The sequence below is a fragment of the Budorcas taxicolor genome, chromosome 5, assembly GCF_023091745.1.
Source record: "Budorcas taxicolor isolate Tak-1 chromosome 5, Takin1.1, whole genome shotgun sequence".
Taxonomy (NCBI): Eukaryota; Metazoa; Chordata; class Mammalia; order Artiodactyla; family Bovidae; genus Budorcas; species Budorcas taxicolor.
The window spans coordinates 95535007-95554245 of NC_068914.1; the positions used below are offsets into that span (position 1 = coordinate 95535007).

The window sequence follows — 19239 nt, forward strand, 5'->3', positions numbered from 1 at the left end:
CAACAGAACTGGTGGACAGAAACCACGTATCTTAGTCTGCTCAAGCTGCCGGAACGAAATACCTGGGTGGTTTAGACAACAGAAATTTATTTATCACAGTTCTAGAGGCTGGAAGTCTGAGATCAGGGTGTCAGCATGGTCAAGTTTTGGTGAGAGCTCTCTTCCTCACTTGCAGATTCCTGCCTTACTACTGTGTCTTCACATAGCAGAGAATGCTCTCCAGTTACACTTTGTATAAGCTCACTAATTCTATCATGGGAATCCTACCTTCACGACCTCATCTAAACCTAATTATCTCCCAAAGGTCACATCTCCAAATATGATCACAATGGGGCTTCAAAATATAAATTTTGAAGGGATAAAATTCAGCATCAAGTTTCATAAAAATAAAATATAATTAAGCTGGTAATTCCTGACTTGGGAATAAAATGTGAATTCAGCATTTGTCATGGTGAAGATGTAAGAATGCTGCCTTATTGTGGAGAAAGGAAAAAGACTGGGTTCTCCATTACTGACTAGTGGATATGAAAAGGAAAGGGAGAAATGTCTTCTCTTCCTAAAGCCTTATCTTATTTAAAACCTGCATTTTAGAGAGGGAAGAGAGAGGAGCCCTCCTAAGACAACTCTGATAATATTTAGGGAATCAATAGTGAAGTGACATATATTTGGTATAGTCACAGATAATAAACTCTCTGCATTTGTTCATCAGGGAAAGACTTCATTTCTCCTTCAATTTGAAGGAACATTTTTCTGGATACAGTATTCTTGACTGACAGTTTTTCTTTCAGTACTGTGAATATATCATTCGATCCTCTTCTGGCTGGCAAGGTCTCTGCTGAAATCTGCCGAAAATCTTATGAAAGCTCCCTTTGCACATGAACAGTCACTTTTCGTTTTCTGCTTTAAATGTCTTCTTTGTCTGTGACTTTTGACAGCTTGATTTTAATGTGTTTCAGTTTGTTTCTTGAATTAATCCTCCCAGTGGGAATTTTTTGAGCTTCATGAATTTGTATGTTCCTTTTTCAAATTTGCAGTTTCAGCCATTAGTTCAAATAGGCTCTCTGCCCCTTTCTCTCATCTAAAACTCCCATAATGCATTAAACATATATGTTGGTCTCCACCCCTGATTTTAGGAGGGCTCCTAAAACCCTTGTAAATATGGGTGGCTAGGACCATTTTTTGTTCTAACAACTGATCTCTGACCCAAGCTCCTGACACAGAACTTCTAAATCCCTCAGAATTTCCTGGGTAACAGGATTATCTTTTGTTCTAATGAGGCAACTGTCAGTGAACTCTGGGATAGAGCTTGGTTACCAGAGAGACTAAGCCGTGATTAGAAAGTTGGTACTTTCATCCTCACCCTCCATTCTCTAGAGTGGGGAGATGGGTGGAAACTGAGTTAATAATCAATCATGCCTACATGATAAAACCTCCATAAAAATCCTCCAAATATGGAGACATCAACCTATGTATGTTTTCATCTGCCTGTTTAATGGCATTTTAAAATGTCCTTTGTAATAACTCAGCAGTAGTAAAATGTTTCCCTGGGTTCTGTGAGTCACTTTATCAACTTATCAAACTCCAAAAGGGGGTCATGGGAACTTCCAATTTGTAGTCAAGTTACACAGAACTAGTTGGTAACCTGGAGATCCACTACCTGGGAATGGCATCTAATACAGGGGACAGCCTCGTGGGACTGATACCTTAATGCATGGTACATGCTAAGTCGCTTCAGTCGTGTCTGACTTTGTGACCCTATGGACTGTGGCTTCCCAGGCTCCTCTGTCCATGAGATTCTCCAGGTAAGAATACTGGAGTGGGTTGCCATTTCCTCCTCCAGGGGATCTTCCAGACCCAAGGATTGAACTCAGGTCTCTTACATCTCCCGCACTGACAGGCAGGTTCTTTACCACAAGCACCACCCGTGAGCCCTTTGCTAACTCTGGTAGATATCAGAATCCAACTGAAATGTAGGATACCTGGCTGTCATAGAATGGTCAGTGTGGGGAAAATATTCACACATTTGGTTATAGAGGTATTGGGAGTGTGAAAGTAAAACACGGCGTATTTTTCTTAGATGTGCACATATTGGTCTACTTGATGGTGTCCCATAGGGTCTGCTTCTTTTTCTTTGGCTCCTCTGACTTGATAATTTCAAATAACCTGTCTTCAACTTTGCTCATTCTTTCTCTACTTGATCCAGTCTGCTGTCTTCTCTAGTGAGTTTTTTCCAATTGAGTTACTGTATTTTTCAAATTCAGAATCTGTTTGGTTCTTTTTTAGTTTCTCTCTTTGCTGATATTTTGTTCATATACCATTTTTCTGACTAGTTTTCCATGTTCAGCTATTAAAGCATCTTCATGATAGTTAGTTTGAATTCTCTGTTGGGCAACTCACTGATCTCCATTTCTTATTTATTTTGGCTGTGCTGGGTTTTTGTTGCAGTAAGCAGGCTTTCTCTAGTTGCAGTGAGCAGGGGCGACTCTCGCACAGGCTTCTCATTGAGGCAGTTTCACTTGTTGTGGAAAACTGGCTCTAAGGCATGTAGGCTTTAAAAGTTGCAGTGCACAGATTTAGTTGACCCCAGCATGTGGAATCTTCCCAGATCAGGGATCAAACCATGGTCCCCTGCACTGGCAGTCAGATTCTTAACCACTGGACCACCAGGGAAGTCCTGGTCGCCATTTGTTTAAGGACAATTTCTATAAATTTATCTTCCTCCTTTGGGCCAGTTTTCCTATTTATTTGTATATATTCTATTTTCTGTTCAAATTTGGGCATTTGAAAAAAATAGCCAACTCTTTACTCTTTATGTATTATTTCTGTACAGGAAAAGATCTTTATCAATCAGCCCAGCTAGAGATTTTGGGGTCCCCTCTAGCTTTTTCTGTCAAAGTGTGTTCTCTGGGTTTGTGTGTAATCTCCAATACTTGGCCACATGATGAGAAGAAGTGATTCACTGGAAAAAGACCCTGATATTAGGCAAGACTGAAGGCAGGAGAAAGGGACGACAGACGATGAGATGATTGGATGGCAATACCAACTCGATGGACATGAGCTTGAGCAAGCTCCAGAAGTTGGTGATAGACAGGGAAGCCTCATGTGCTGCAGGCCATGGGACTGCAAAGAGTCAGACATGACTGAGTGACTGAACTGAACTGAACTGAACTGAACTGGTGTCTGTGTTATACTATAATCTCCCTGGTCCTGCAAGCCACAGGGTTTGCCTTTGTTCTCAGCAGACCCCTGGCAGCCAAATATGTTGTGGCCTTTCTTGTCAGTGTCTAAGAGTCAGGTAAGACAAAAATCAGTTCCTTGAGCAGTACCCCAAAAGTCAGGATATTGGTTGCACATTTCATCCTTTTTTACATGAAGGAAAATCCTTAAGTTAGGAATTTTCTCTTGATCATACCATGCTATGCCAGGGGTGGGATAGGGTATGGCAGGTAAGTGCAGTGGGCTTTCTTACCCACTCTAATGAACTTATCTTGGCCTTAAACCTGACTGGGACGCTATAATTTCTAAGCTGGTTTCTAAAGTTCACATGAAGGCAATCTGTTCTGTAAATTTTAAAGTTGGTGTCTCTGTAGGGGATAGAGTGCCTAGAGCTTCCTATTCTATCATTGTCACTCCAGTTTACTTTTTTTTTTAAATTTTATTTGTGGACTGAGACAAACTGTAAATAAATACAATACAGAAAATACAACAACTAACAGATATAAGCTTTCCATCTTTAGAGAAACAATCTTTCTTTAACTTTCAGCAAATGCTGACGGACCTTTCCAAATTTCTAAAAGTAAGGCTCCCTCCTAGCTCAGTCGGTAAAGAATCTGCCTGCAATGCAGGAGACCAGGGTTCGATTACTGGGTTGGGAAGATCCCCTGGAGAAGGAAATGGCAACCCACTCCAGTATTCTTGCCTGGAGAATCCCATGGACAGAGGAGCCCAGCAGGCTACAGTCCGTGGGGCCGCAAGAGTCAGACACAACTTAGCGACTAAACCACCACCACCAAACAATATAAAGACTCAGAGAATTTCCCTCCATTTTAACTGTATATAATTAGACAACAAAGTCTCAGTTTATCAATTAAGTATAATTATTGGATATTATATCAAATACTTGTATTTGTGGGGAACAATGACTGTAATTTTTAAAAAGTTAGAACAAAATAGTCCAAGTCAATGAGTACACCAAAAGACTCTTAAACCCTTGGCACCAAACCCTGATAGTTTACAGTTCCCTAAATAGCAACACATTCTGAAATGACTTAATTTCCTACAGCATTTCCAAGCAATATATTAAATACCTTACAGATATATCTCATGTGGCCAGAAATAATTATAACCACAGTGCTTATAAAGATTATTTCAAAATGCATTTTACATAAATGGATTTGGACTATGAAAAGAAAATCTATGATAAGTGTACCATAAATATAGAAAACAAATTTTCTTAAAGTTTCCATAAAATTTAGTATAAACTACTTATACTATCTAAAAGTTTATAACGTTGGTTATCACTAACATTTAGCATACTGACTTTTCACAGTAGGTGATCAATAACCAATTACTTTTGTTAATTAAAATTAAGGATATAAATTTAAGGAATTATAAACTGCTGAATTTGACTTAACATAAAATTTTAAAGAAATATACCATAATATATCATTTTCTCTGAAAAATATTATTTCAATATTTAAGAGTCAATCATTACACAGAATTACGATCAAGAATATCACAATGTATCTTGCATCCAAAAATGTATGCAAAATAGATATAACATTGGACTGAAAATAAAAATTACTTGCTAATGCTACAATTCACCAAATTTTATAACAGGTCATATGTATGGTGGTATTAAAAAAAATTTGGCACTGGCAGCCTTGGAGAGAAGAAAAAACAAGAACTAAGAAAATAATGAGGTATAAAATGCAGTGGGGTTATGGAGTACAAAATACCACATAAACATAAGATAAATTCAAGAAAGAAAGAATGAACTTTCAAATACCTTGGAGATTACCTATAAGTACTCAAAAAAAAAAAAGTTTGCTTAACTGAAGTAGCTAAATACACTATAATAAGATCATCTTTTCAGAAGAGGCTTCATGCAATTATATAAACAAACACATATGAAAATTAGCACTTACCAAAAGACTGTAAAACTGCTTAATCAGAACAGATACTACTCTCAGCAAACGCATGCAGATAGGAAAATATGGTTTTTCAACTGGTGCTGGAGAAGATGAAGTGCTGGAACCTTGTCTGAATTTTATATTTGGAGAAAAGAGCTTTATCACAAGAGGACATACTCTTTCTTTGAGGAGGAAACTAAATTCCTGATGCTATTTGCAAAGATTAAAAAAAAAGAAAGAAAAAAAAGAATTTATTTACTTTGTACTTAATGCTTATAAAAGTCTCACAGTTAATAACAATCTTCAATAATCAGTATGAATAAAATTGTAAGTTTATATAGTTCATTTTAAAGTTTATACACAATTCTGAAATTAGTATTCCTCTTTGAGAATATAAGATCAAATGACAATATTTCAAGAAGTTTTAAAAAGAATTGAAATTTAAAAAAAGAACATTTAATAATTGTGGAATTAAAATGATGTTAATTACTAGGAATTTTAATTTTAGTAGGACACTAGCAATTCTAGCAACTAAAAACATAAAAAACAAAAGAAAACAGATTTTACAAATTCAAACAGAAAAGGCATTTAAACAGGAAGCTGAGAGGAGAAAATTTGAATAATAAAGTAAATAAATTACATAATTCATTTTATTTTGTGAAGATAATTCTATTCACAAGCAGATTAATATTTTGTTCTAGTTAGATCACTTGAACAGAACACAATGAGTTGATAAAAAACACAATGACAAACAAGCATAATTATTTTAAAGTCTGAGAATCTTAAGAGAATTCTTAAATATTATTTATAATTATGGCATATTACGCAGAAAACCTCCCTTGTTAATTTGCTCAATATATTAGCCAAAAGTAGTCGTCTTATACTGACAAAAAAAGATCCAGTCTACAGCCAATGTTTAACCTCAAACATAAAAATTATTCTGTTGTTTTAAGCAACCCAGTTTCACTCAGGCCAAGAACAAATACAAAAATAAAAATCAACCAATCCAATCCTTTAATCTTACAGAAAAGGAAAGATAAGGCACAGAGTAGATTTTTTTAATTTGTAGAATGTATCTTTTAAAAAATCAGATTAATTCAAGAAAAAATACAGGTTCACTAAGCAGAAAAAAGGAAAGAAAATGCAGAGAAGTAAAAAGATAAAAGTTTTGCTTAGTATCTCCCAGAGATAAGTTAGTGAGTCACTGTTGACTCCAAATACATATCCTTTTAGATTTTAAATTCATTTTAATGTACTTTTAGTTCTTCCCCCCTAAAAGTGGATCTTGTGGAGGGTGTTCCTGGTGGCTCAGTGGCAAGAAATCCGCCCACCATGCAGGAAATACGAGTTCAGTCCCCGGTCCAGGAAGATCCCACATGCCATGGAACAACAAAGCCTGTGTACCACAACTACTGCAGCTGCATGCCCTAAAGCCTGTGCGCCACCAGAGAAATGACTGCAGTGAGAAGCTTGTGCACATGCCCACTGCAACTGGAGAAGGCCCACACACAGCAACGAAGACCCAGTGTAGTCCCCCCAAAAATAAATTTTAGAAATAATTTTTTTAAGTGATGTGATTTGAAATTCTACTTTCACATCTATAGTAGATTCACTGACTGACAAAATGAAAAGCATAGTTAAGTCCATTTTCATACTTTGCTAAATAGTCTTCAGTTCAGTTCAGTCGCTCACTTGTGTCCTACTCTTTGCGACCACATGAATTGCAGCACACCAGGCCTCCCTATCCATCACCAACTCCCAGAGTTCACTCAAACTCATGTCCATCGGGTCAGTGATGCCATCCAGCCATCTCATCCTCTGCCGTAACCTTCTCCTCCTGCCCTCAATCCCTCCCAGCATCAGAGTCTTTTCCAATGAGTCAATTCTTCGCATGAGGCGGCCAAAGTACTGGAGTTTCAGCTTTAGCATCATTCCTTCCAAAGAAATACCAGGACTGATCTCCTTTAGAATGGACTGGTTAGATCTCCTTGCAGTCCAAGGGACTCTCAAGAGTCTTCTCCAACATCACAGTTCAAAAGCATCAATTCTTCGGCACTCAGCTTTCTTCACAGTCCAAATCTCACATCCATACATGACTACTGGAAAAACCATAGCCTTGACTAAACAGACCTTTGTTGGCAAAGTAATGTGTCTGCTTTTGAACACGTCATCTAGGTTGGTCATAACTTTCCTTCCAAGGAGTAAGCGTCTTTTAATTTCATGGCTGCAGTCACCATCTGTAGTGATTTTGGAGCCGAAAAAAAAAAAGGTCTGACACTGTTTCCCCATCTATTTTCCATGAAGTGATGGGACCAGATGCCATGATCTTCGTTTTCTGAATGTTGAGCTTTAAGCCAACGTTTTCACTCTTCACTTTCACTTTCATCAAGAGGCTTCTTAGGTCCTCTTCACTTTCTGCCATAAGGGTGGTGTCATCTGCATATCTGAGGTGATTGATATTTCTCCCGGCAATCTTGATTCCAGCTTGTGTTTCTTCCAGTCCAGCATTTCTCATGATGTACTCTGCATATAAGTTAAATAAGCAGGGTGACAATATACAGCCTTGACGTACTCCTCTTCCTATTTGGAACCAGTCTGTTGTTCCATGTCCAGTTCTACATACTAGTTAACTCATAAATATTTCAGACAATTCCTGAAAGTTTTATGTTAATTTTTTCCCCTCACTATTCAACTAACTACAGCTGTGTTTCCTAAACAACCCCCAACAATCTATATTCCATCTCCATTTAAACTATTCTCATTATACACATCATGATGTATTTATCTGTGGCCAAAGCAAACATTGCCCTAGCAGTCTTACCAAATTTCACTGAAGCACCTGACAAAACTAGTTCCTAAAAGGAATGCTCAATTGCATGCCTACCTTTCTGGCCCCCATGCTCTGAGTCTCTCCTGCACGCTCATCCTCTCATGCCCAACTGTTTCACAATGAGGGTCCTCAGAGCTCCAGGATATCAGGTCCTTACTACCATATTATCACCACAGGTGACCTCATTCACTCACATACGTGCCAGTGAAGCTTAAATTTATAACTTGAGCCCAAAACCTTACTTTCAAGCTCAAGATATATAAATCAAACTACTATTCTGTGTACACTTGGGTATCTTCAAAGGAGTAAGTTCAAAACTGAACATACTACCCTTTCTAACAAATGTGAAAGCTGAACATACTACCCTTTCTAGCAAATGTGCTGCTCATAGAATATTCTCTATGGCTCAAGCCATAAAGTTGGAAGTCATCTTTGATTAATAAAACATAATTAGTTCTATAATTCACTAAGTTCTTTTTGAAGAAGGTAAACACTGCCTACTTCCTCACATTTCAGTGCTCTATTCAGCATTTACTTGCCAACTGTATTTGTGTCAGGAATTGTGATGTTCTTCTTGTTCAGTTGCTCAGTCATGTCCAACTTTTGCGACCCCATGGACTGCAACACACCAGGCTTCCCTGTCTGTTACCATCTCCCAGACTTGCTCAAACTCAAGTCCATTGAGTCGATGATGCCATACAGTCATCTCATCTTCTGTCGTCCCCTTCTCCTACTGCCTTCTATCCTTCCCAGCATCAGAGTCTTTTCCAAAGAGTGGGCTCTTCACATCAGGTGGCCAAAGTATTGGAGCTTTAGCGTCAGTCCTTTCAATGAACATTTGGGGTTAATTTCCTTTAGGCTTGACTGGTTGGATCTCCTTGCAGTCCAAGGGACTCTCAAGAGTCTTCTCCAATACCACACTTCAAAAGCAACAATTCTTCAGTGCTCAACCTTCTTTATAGTCCAGCTTTCACATTCATACATGACTACTGGAAAAACCATGGAATTTTCCACAGTTTGCTGTGATCCATATAGTCAAAGGCTTCCGCATTGACAATGAAGCAGAAGTAGATATTGTTCTGGAATTCTCTTGCTTTTTCTATGATCCAACAGATGTTGGCAATTTGATCTCTGATTCCTCTGCCTTTTCTAAATCCAGCTTGTACATCTGGAAGTTCTCTGTTCATGTACTGTTGAAGCCTAGCTTGGAAGATTTTGAGCATGACCTTGCTGGCATGTGAAATGAGGACAACTGTATGGTACTTTGAACATTCTTTGGCACTGCCCTTCTTTGGTACTGGAATGAAAACTGACCTTTTCCAGTCCTGTAGTCACTGTGAAATTCAAGGTTAAGCTCAATTTTGTCCCGGCTCTTACACAGCTTATTTTCTAAAAGAGAAGGCAGATCCTTTCTTACAGTCACTGCTCTAGAATATTCTTTTCCTATACTACCTATTTATCTCAACTAAATACTCTTCATATTTCAGGTAAAAGCTTCACAGCCTTCATTAATCACCAACTCTCCACTAGGTTTGGTAGCTATGTTACTCATTTTTATAGTACTTTTTATACTTTTCCCTCATTGCACTCATCACAGTATATCATTCAGTAATGTTTTGCTTCCAATTATTAGACGGATAAGCATGATAAAGGCAAGAATTTTATCTTATTTAAATACTGAATCCTTTGCATTGAACACATTCACCCACAGACTGTAAGGTATTAGTAAATTCTGATTGGATGAGTGAATAATGAGTGAATGAAAACAAACATTTATCTCTTGAAGAAAACTTCGTAAGAGCAATTTTTTTATTTTTAATTGGAGGATAATTGCTTTACAGTATTGTGTTGGTTTCTGCCATATATCAACATGAGTCAGCCATAGGTATACATATGCCCTCTCCCTCTTGAACCTCCCTCCCAACTTTCCCACCTCATCCCACTCCTCTAGGTTGTCAGAGAGCACTGGGTTTGAGCTTCTTGCTTCATACAGCAAATTTCCACTGGCTATCTGTTTTACATATGGTATTGTATATGTTTCCATGCTACTCTCTCAATTCATTCCACCTTCTCTTTACCCCACTTTGCCCACAAGTCTTTTCTCTATCTTTGCCTTTCCACTGCTGCCCTGCAAATAGGTTCATCAGTACCATCTTTCTAGATTCCATCTAGGTTTCCTTCATGTCTTAGCTACTGTAAACAGTGCTGCAATGAACACTGGGGTACATGTGTTTTTTTCAATTATGGTTTTCTCAGGGCATATGCTCAGTAGTGGGATTGTTAGGTCATATGGTAGTTTTATTCCTAGTTTTTTAAGAGATCTGTAGAAGTAAATTTTAGGATCTTACACAAGGTAATTCTTTTTTCTCCTCTGGATTATAGCAAGAAGAATAAAGTAGAATAGATTTATTTTGGGCACAAAAAATCTGAAATTATTTTTTCAAAACTTTCCCTACAAAATTAGAAAATGTAATCCAAACTACAGAAATTTCTAATTCAAATTCATTTACCAGTTCATTCACTCATTTATTCAAATATTTATCAAATACCTGCCATATGCCAGGCACTATTATAGGCACTTGTACAACACTGAACTAAGTCCCTGCCTCATAGAACTTACTTTTTTATGAGGGGAAAAAATAGATCAACTCATGTACAAACACATATGTCAGGAAGTAGTAAGAAAAATGACAAGGAGTCAGACAAGAGTGCTGCCAGGAAAAGAAGCTGCCATTTCACACAGAGTGGTGGGGAAGGTTTGTCTGATATGTTGACCACTGAGTGAAGTCCTCAAAAGTATAAGAGAACAATCTATACGGGAGAAGAGTATTCCAGACCCAGGCAGCAGCAAGTACAAAGGCCTTGAAGCAGGAGACCACTTGGGTCATTTAGGAACAAAAATGACAGTGAGGCTAAAGGATGAGGACACTCACAAACTATGAACCCTTAGACAAATTATTTAACCCTCAGAGTCTTAGCTTCCTCCTGGGTAAAATAGGAATAATTGGTACTTCAGGTATTTGTGAAGATTACAGAGAGTATGATATGTAAGGAATTTGGCGAAGTTTGGCACAGAGTAGGCAGTCAAAAGTCGTAGCTGTTACAACTATCAGTTTATACAAGACTATGAATCAAGTTATACCTTAACTTCTCCTATGCTAATACAAGAAAGGGAATTCTCAGTTAATATTGTTCAATACCACTGAAAGCACTGAAGAGTTACCTAATATGGACAAAAACTATAAGCCATGTAGTAAAGATTTCAATACCGACTCCTGGTCTAAAGGGTCTTCTACTTTTGTGGCACTTGGTTCACTTGTGTTGTAGGTAAGAGCAAAGATCAAATAGCTGACCTAGGAGGGGCAGCATATAAGGGAAACGAGCTAGAATACAGCTAAAAGTTCTAAATTTTAGTTCAAGATCTGCAAATAACTGAAGAACCCCATGTAAATTACTGAATCACTTTTGGACTTTAGCTTCTTACAAGTAAAATGAAAAGTTTGAATTCTTTCTCACTTTTTCCCCTATCAAATGTTTTGAGATATTCTGCACAGCACATTAAATTTATTAAATAAGCATTGATGACTTCTTTTTTCCATTTAAATTACGTAAAAGCACACAGCTGCATACAAAAATTAGCAACAATTTTTAAGGCTTTTAAATATTATAAAAAGAGCTCACATCATAAACATTATAATATGTATAATTATATATAATATATAATTATAAACATTATAAAAAGAGCTCCTTCATACACCCTTAGATTTGGAAATGCTTGACCAGACAAGACTCTAGGGTTTCCTTCTAACATTAAAATTTCAAAATGCCTGGGCACAACAAAGTTAAAATAACAGTAGATTATTATGTCTAAAGTCTGAAGCTATAATTTTTTGCATCTTTTAATGTGGGATAAAAATACATCTTGCTTTCTTGAAAACTATCTCTGAAAAAAAGGAAAGATTAATTTTGTTGCAAGATACTACAAACGGCTTACTTGTAAAAAGACTTGTGGAAAATCATTCAGGACTGATTCAAGTAATTCAAGGCCAAATGTTCGGGTCATTTCTGTCATACCTATTAGCCAGTAAGGGGCATCAGCATTAACCAACTGACAAAGGTCCTGGAAAATAAATCAAACAGTAAATAAAAAATAAATAAAATATTTCACATGCTGGAATGCAAACTCCTTTTTAAAATTCATAGCTCATAAAAAATTATTTGAGGTATCTCTTATCAGTAGGTTTCATTCCTTAGAAATTAAGTATTGATAATTCAAAATTTTAATTAATTGTATAGTTGATTATGTAAGTAAACTTAATATACAGAGTAGAGACAAAATGTCATTCTAACACTGTTTTAAAGAGTCTCTAATCAAAATTAATAAAATTTTTAGTGCAGGTTAATCTTGTTTTATTCATGACAAGTAATGTAAAAATTAGGTATTTGTATATCATATTATATCAGAGCAGAATTTAAGTAAATACTTTAATTTTCCTATTAAAGGAAGTATTTTATATGACTAGTCATTCCTAATGTAGCTAGTTCAGGATTTCACTCATTTTATTTCCTTAAAGTGAAACATAACATTTTATCATGCTAATTAGGTATAGATACTCTTTAATGTTTTAGACAGATATCACATGCTTTTCAAAAGTTCTTCACCACTTAGTTTTTACAAAAGACCTAGATTAGCACCTATTTTCTTTAACCAGAAGAAATCAGACTTTCTTTAACCAGAAGAAAATGTGAAGATTTTCAATTTTCTTTAAAAAAAGACAAAAATGAAAACCATGTTCCGCGTTTGTTTTGCAGGCAGCCCATAACACAGGCTGCACATACCCGCAGCAGCAAGAGTGGTACCTTCAAGTTCTTTCTCCAGGAACTATACTCAGCATCTCAGCATCAAGCTGCCAAAGCTTTGAGCTGTATGTGTGTCTGTGCTTTATCTTGATTTATTTTGTGCATTCATTAGGTAATTGTGTCCTAAGGTAACTGCTTTTTCACTTAAGGCATTTTGAAGTTTCACAGAAATATGCTACTATCAGATAGTGGAGGAAACTTGTACTACTTTTTTCTTTTTAAACCTATACTACTTTTTGACACTTTAAAATGACAATGAAAAAAAAAACACTTAAAAATTAAATCAGATACAAAATTCCAAAATCAAAATTTCACACAAAACTATATTATAAAAATTATTTATATCAATGGAAATACCTGGAAAAGCATATATGCATCTTTAGCACAAGGTTTGAGGGTACTGACAGATCTTCTGTTACTATTTCCTTGGACTAGTACTGGTTGGTCTGTAATATCTGCAATCAAAATAAGAAGGGTTTTAGGAGTTCTTGGTGCTTTTAATAAATCATATATACTGTCTAAAAGGTATATTGAAAATAAGTATGTATTTACAGAATTATAAACTTTAAGTTCACAACCATGCCTCCAAAACGGAAAGAAAAATTGGGAATTACATTTTTATACATCATATCATAAAAAAAATACTCTTCACTATCTCATGTTCAAATAAACTTATTATCTCTGTGCATACATATGATTTTCCTACTACCCCTTTCTCTAGTCGTTTTATTTCATGGATTTGAAACCCATGTCATATTTGAATGTACCTTTAAATATCAAACATATAAATATTTACCACAGTTAATTCCTCTATAATCTCACCATCTTCAAGAGAATTAACTGCTTGATCTGCCATTAAGTACTATGTCAGTGACAGGTATTGACTAGCCAAGAGTCACCTAGAATGGGCCTTCTCAATTTCTTTGAATATTAACAAGATACTATTTCCTGTAAGTCATGGCAGCCTGTTTCAATTAAATCTTGACTAATGACTACTTGAAAAGGAAGAAGTTCTAAATATTTTCTACCTTATTAGAAAGTATTAAGTTTGATATTAGACACACAGCCAAACTATCAATTCAGAAATTATATTGAGATTATGGTATATAAGACATTCAAACTGGAGAACTGCTCTGTTTTATTCTCTATGTTTAATTCCTTTATGTTTCAAACTGTTAGAATTCTACCTGCATTTCCCCTTGGAGAAAGTGAGACAAAAGTTAGTGGAAATATCTTAATAAATAGATGAAAAATGCCTGAAACAGAATGTGAAGAATTTGACCAATGGTTAAATTCAGATAAAGTGAAGTAATTATTAGAGTAGGTAGAACTATCATTATTTACTAGTATTGCTATTTTTTTTTTTACCAATATTACCAAAATAACACCAAATGATATGAAAGACTGTGTAATATCAAGAGTTTAGGGGTGAAAAAAACTTTTAAAAAAGATTAATCTTTTGTTTCTTGACTCCATAAAATAGAGAGGCTGTTCTTGATGACAGCACCTCAAGATTTTTTTCAACTAATCATGTGGAAAATTTTTACTTTTCATCTAATAGGGATAACAAATTTAAAAAAATTAAAATTTATCAAACTATAAAAATTATAACAGAAACAGAGTATCTATAAGCTCTGTGACAGGATATGTTTCTAAGTTTTTAGGAAATGTTTCAAATCATGAGAATGTTAAAAATTACAAATAAAAGCATTTGATGAAAATATGAAGAGTAGGCTTTACATTAATAAATATTCTCGATTAATACATATTAACAGGCAAAGACAAAAATTCACATGAGGGAAGCTCACTTTTGAAAATTTACTCTAAAGAAATAATTCAAATGGAAATACATATGTAGGAAGACACTCAGAACAATACTGAACTACAGAACATAAGTAGTTCATTAAATTATAGAATAGCCACAAAATATAATGCAACCAATTAAAATTTCAATTACAAAAATTAAAATGTAACACAAAATAATCATATGTAATGTCTGGCTAAAAAGACTTACAATGCAACACCTTGTATAAAATGTGCTATTACCATCTTCAACATAAAATTTTGAATGTATTAGAAATAAATACAGAAAGCAGGGTCCACTTCCTAGGGTGACAAAACTGTGAGAGATTTACCTTTCGGTTCCATTATCAGTAATAAAGACGCTGATACACTTTCTAAAGTATTTTCATTATTAGGTAGCCTATAGGGCAATGGCGGACAATCGTTAAATGAATAATCATGGACATCAGAGCCTCCCACAGGCAAAAGGAAAGACAGCTTTCATCACTCTACCTCGGTGTCGTTCATCTTCGGCAACCATCCTCTCAAAAACAACAGTAACAACTTGTCGCACTGTAGCAGCAGCTGTATTGTTTGTAATATTATCTTTTGTGAAATGTAGCCGAAAACAAAGAACAATTGCCTAAAAAAACAAGTTTCATTTAGCGTGAAATAAGTTGATGAATATGGTTATTATCTTTATCTGATGTAACCACAAATAATTTAGGTTTTGCTGTTTCAATCACCTACGTTAAAAGTCCCACTCTTTTATACAATAAAGCTACAAAAATTTCAGTAGTTTTAAATAATTCAAACTCTCAGTAAATATAAAGACACCTAAGATTAGCAAAGGTAATGTGAAATGCACCTTTTACCCTAAATTATAAACTATTAATTGAGGCTATTTTTACATTACTCTCTGTACTTTCTGTTCTTTGGAAATATTTTACAATTTAAAAAAAAATTTAAAGATGAAACAAATAATGTAACAGTTGTTATATGTTTCAAAGAGAGTAGGAATGAGAAAGAGCTTTCATTCATGCAGCCATATCTAGTATTAATGCCAAAATGACACTTCTCCAGCTGCTTCAGGGGCAGACTTATCTGGCTTACATACATTTTACATGTGAAATTATTTTGAAAGGGGGAAAGACAGAGCTGTCAGGAACATCCAAGGTAATTGTGGACAACACTGATACCTGGAAACAAATACTGTTTTCTTTTCTTCTTTCTCTATTCCTTTTCTTCTGCTACTTTTCTTTTTCCATATTGTATTCATAACCAAGCCTGTCAGCTATATCCAAGGGAGTCTGTTTAATCACCTGTTTAATCAGTCTGAAAATAAGGCACTGAAGGCTTTTAACAGGCAATGTGCATTATCACAATAGCTCCAGGAAAGTTGCTTTTAGTTCAAACAGCACTAGGCTTTCCTCTTTCGGTCAGCTTATCCAAATACTGTCCCAAAGCACTTAATGAACTTGGACAAACAGGTTCCTACCTTAGAGAGTGCCTCATCATGAACTACTGTATTGGTTGTTAAAAGAACAAGAACTGTTTGAAGCAGCTTAAGTTCTTCAAGACTATTTTCCATTAGCTGCCAAAGCATGTTAATTATATTTCCAGCTGCAGTCTGTAAAACAAGTATTTTAATTATTGTCAAGAAATAAATATAGATATGTTGGGTCCCTAAGCAAGAAAAAGTATGCAAATATACTCTTACCTGGAGAGAATTTCTTGATCATATTAACAAAAACCCATGTTTCTAAATATATAGATCCAAATACATGTCTCTCAACTAATTCAAGAACTGCAACCAATTAATTTTATTCTAAAAAAAAATGCTTTAAGATTTAAAATGTACCATTTGAATATAGGCAAACAGCAACATGCAGTTCTGATTACCTTGCCAAAATCAAGGCTCATTTCTAAAATAATAGGGGTATATTTCATTTGGACACTTATGAATATAAACATATACAAATTATGAGTCTGTTACTGTTTCTTACATATTATTTCATTGAGAAAAGGGAAAATGAGTTATAGAAAAAATACAGCTCAAATTAACAACACATTTACGAACTCAATTAAATCTGATACTGTTTAGAATATTATACCAAAGGCAAAAGAATTTACAATTTCTATTAAAAAGTACCCTACGAAGTACAAAGTTAAGCAGACAAGCAGGATGCGGATTCATAGTAATACAACGTTTTTCCTGTTTTACCATCATGAGGTTAGATATGAATACCCTTAATGAGCAACACTTCAGACAATCTAGGAAATAGTCATGATTTTCTCTCCTACCTTTAAAAAAGTAATTCATAAATGATATTCTTCATTACTGAAACTGAAAATTTGCTTGGTTCTCAAAATTATCTATATTAATGAACTATGGTGGCACTAGTGGTAAAGAATCCTCCTGCCAATGCAGGAGACGCAGGAGATGAGGGTTTGGGAATATCCCCTAGAGTAGAAAATGGCAACCCACTCAAGTATTCTTGCCTGGAAAATTCCATGGGCAGAGAAGCCTGGCAGGCTACAGTCCATGGGGCCATGAAGAGTCAGATACAACTAAGCAACTGAGCACACATGACTTCTTAGATTCCAAAAGATTTGACAAAATGTAGCCCATCTATACTGAGTGTTAAATAATGAGACAATTTGGCAACCTTTGAAAATGAAGCCATGACCTTCAAGCACTGATTTATATTAAACACCAGGTATGTTTTATTCTCTCCTTGAGAAAGCTCCTGATCTGATTTGTAGGTGCACAGTTCAGATAAAATCTTCACATTACCTCAGATACCACTTCATGGGACATGAGTCTCTGAATGGCAGCCAAACATAGTTGAGTGATCTTTGGTTCCTTGGTTCCACAACCCATTAGAAAAGGCTGAACAACCTCTGAGCTGTTCTCCTTCAATGCTTTATTTAGAACACATATAAAATAAAAATTTAAACATAATTCATAAATAAGAACATTTTCACATAATTACAACCAGTAATGACAATCTTAATAAAAATCACTTAATATAAAATAAATATGAAAATAAAAATCAAGCAGTAAGAGTTAAAATACTTCAGACTCTATACCTAAACTACCCTCCTTAAGTACAGTTTTCCCATGCCTTTCTCCTGACACTCTGTCCTTTGGTTCTCCGCCATCTTCTATAAACTCTTTAAGGGCAACTTCTCAGATGTTCTATCTTGCCTCAGAGTAAGACTATTTCTTCAATAGTGTAGAAGGGAAAATAGAAATAAGAACTCAAATTCTAGAGCAGAAAAGTAATTAAAAATAGTAATACATCAACCCTACCACATTTCTGAATGAATATTCAGAACTCCCTAGAATTTTATTACATGCCTTTAATTCACTGGCTCTAATTTCTTCTTCAAGAAGTAAACCCATTAAAAACAATAACATTACTACTCTTATTACTTAAGTATTGCTTTAAATTAATTGGATGAACATGCTATAATTCCAAATCTTAAAATAACTCCTTCTACCAAGCCAGTTATTTCAGAAGTTTTCAAATAGCAACAAAAATGTAAAAGATTATAAAATGCACAAACTGAATTATACACAATTTAAATTTACAAAATGAAGTTAAATCAGTACACACACACTTAGTGGGTAGCTACACAAAGGTGAATAAGACACATTTCACATTTGTCATCCTCAGGGAATTTGAATAAATAACATAAAATTCCAAGTCACAAGAACATTAAACTTATATGTTTGGTATTTGTTTTCAAATGTACTGCATACATCAATTATTTTAATAGGTTAAAACCTGTAAAAAAGTCACACAAAACTTGAGTTTTAACATGTTTTTCAAAAAATTTTGGGAAAGTCACCCAGAGTCACCTTTAAAAGTGTAAAGCTAGTGTTAACATTAATTTTATCACTTAAAGTCTCTTCTTTCTTCTCCCAAAGCTTCTTTATGGTATGGCAAATAAAGACTACTATTCCCTACAGCATGCTCTGTAAAATCCTTCAGTATGCCAGCATAAATCACAGCTAAGAGATAGCAAATATTACTGGCAATGAACAGTGTTTCCAAAAAACAGCTCCCTTGCGTTACTTCCTTGCTTTCTTGTGCATCAAGGTTCTGCTTCAAAACCAGAGACATAAAATTTCCATAACAATGTCACAAAACATTTTTATGAGTGATTAAAAGATGACAATAAAGCTCAAAAAATACTATTCTGAAAAAGTAAATATCCTGCTATATTCAATTCTGCCAAAATCACTGAAGTCTGATGCCACCCCAACTCTGCAGAACATTCCAAATTATTAAATCTTGTTCAAATATAAGTTTTCAATACTAATAAGTTGCATTTAAAACTTTTATGACATTAACACGTGTTTCTCATTTGAGTATCATAATACTCATGCAGAGTTTATAGGGCATGATCTGAACCCAGTGACACAATAAGTAGGTGGCAAAACCAGAATCCAAAAATATGTCTTCTAATCCCTGGTTCACTACTCTTTCCACAACATTATGCTGCCACTCTTTAAGGCAAACAGCATATGATGCAAATGGAAATTAAAAGAGTTGAAAGTGTTCAAAAGAAACCAATGAAACATTTCAAAGCTGTCTGCCTAAAGTTATCAGAAGAATGAAGGAA

The 19239-nt window shown here is 35.1% G+C and overlaps 1 protein-coding gene across 1 annotated transcript in view; it reads right to left on the reverse strand.

Moving 5' to 3' along the window:
* Positions 1-19239, reverse strand: part of MON2 (MON2 homolog, regulator of endosome-to-Golgi trafficking) — a 110799-nt gene that overhangs the window by 68255 nt on the left and 23305 nt on the right. The window contains exons 3-8 of the mRNA XM_052639698.1: positions 17402-17529; positions 16103-16234; positions 15118-15247; positions 13180-13277; positions 11957-12082; positions 5148-5342 (exon numbers count right to left, since the gene is read on the reverse strand). Coding sequence (XP_052495658.1) covers positions 5148-5342; positions 11957-12082; positions 13180-13277; positions 15118-15247; positions 16103-16234; positions 17402-17529 — 809 coding nt within the window. The remainder of the gene's footprint in view (positions 1-5147; positions 5343-11956; positions 12083-13179; positions 13278-15117; positions 15248-16102; positions 16235-17401; positions 17530-19239) is intronic.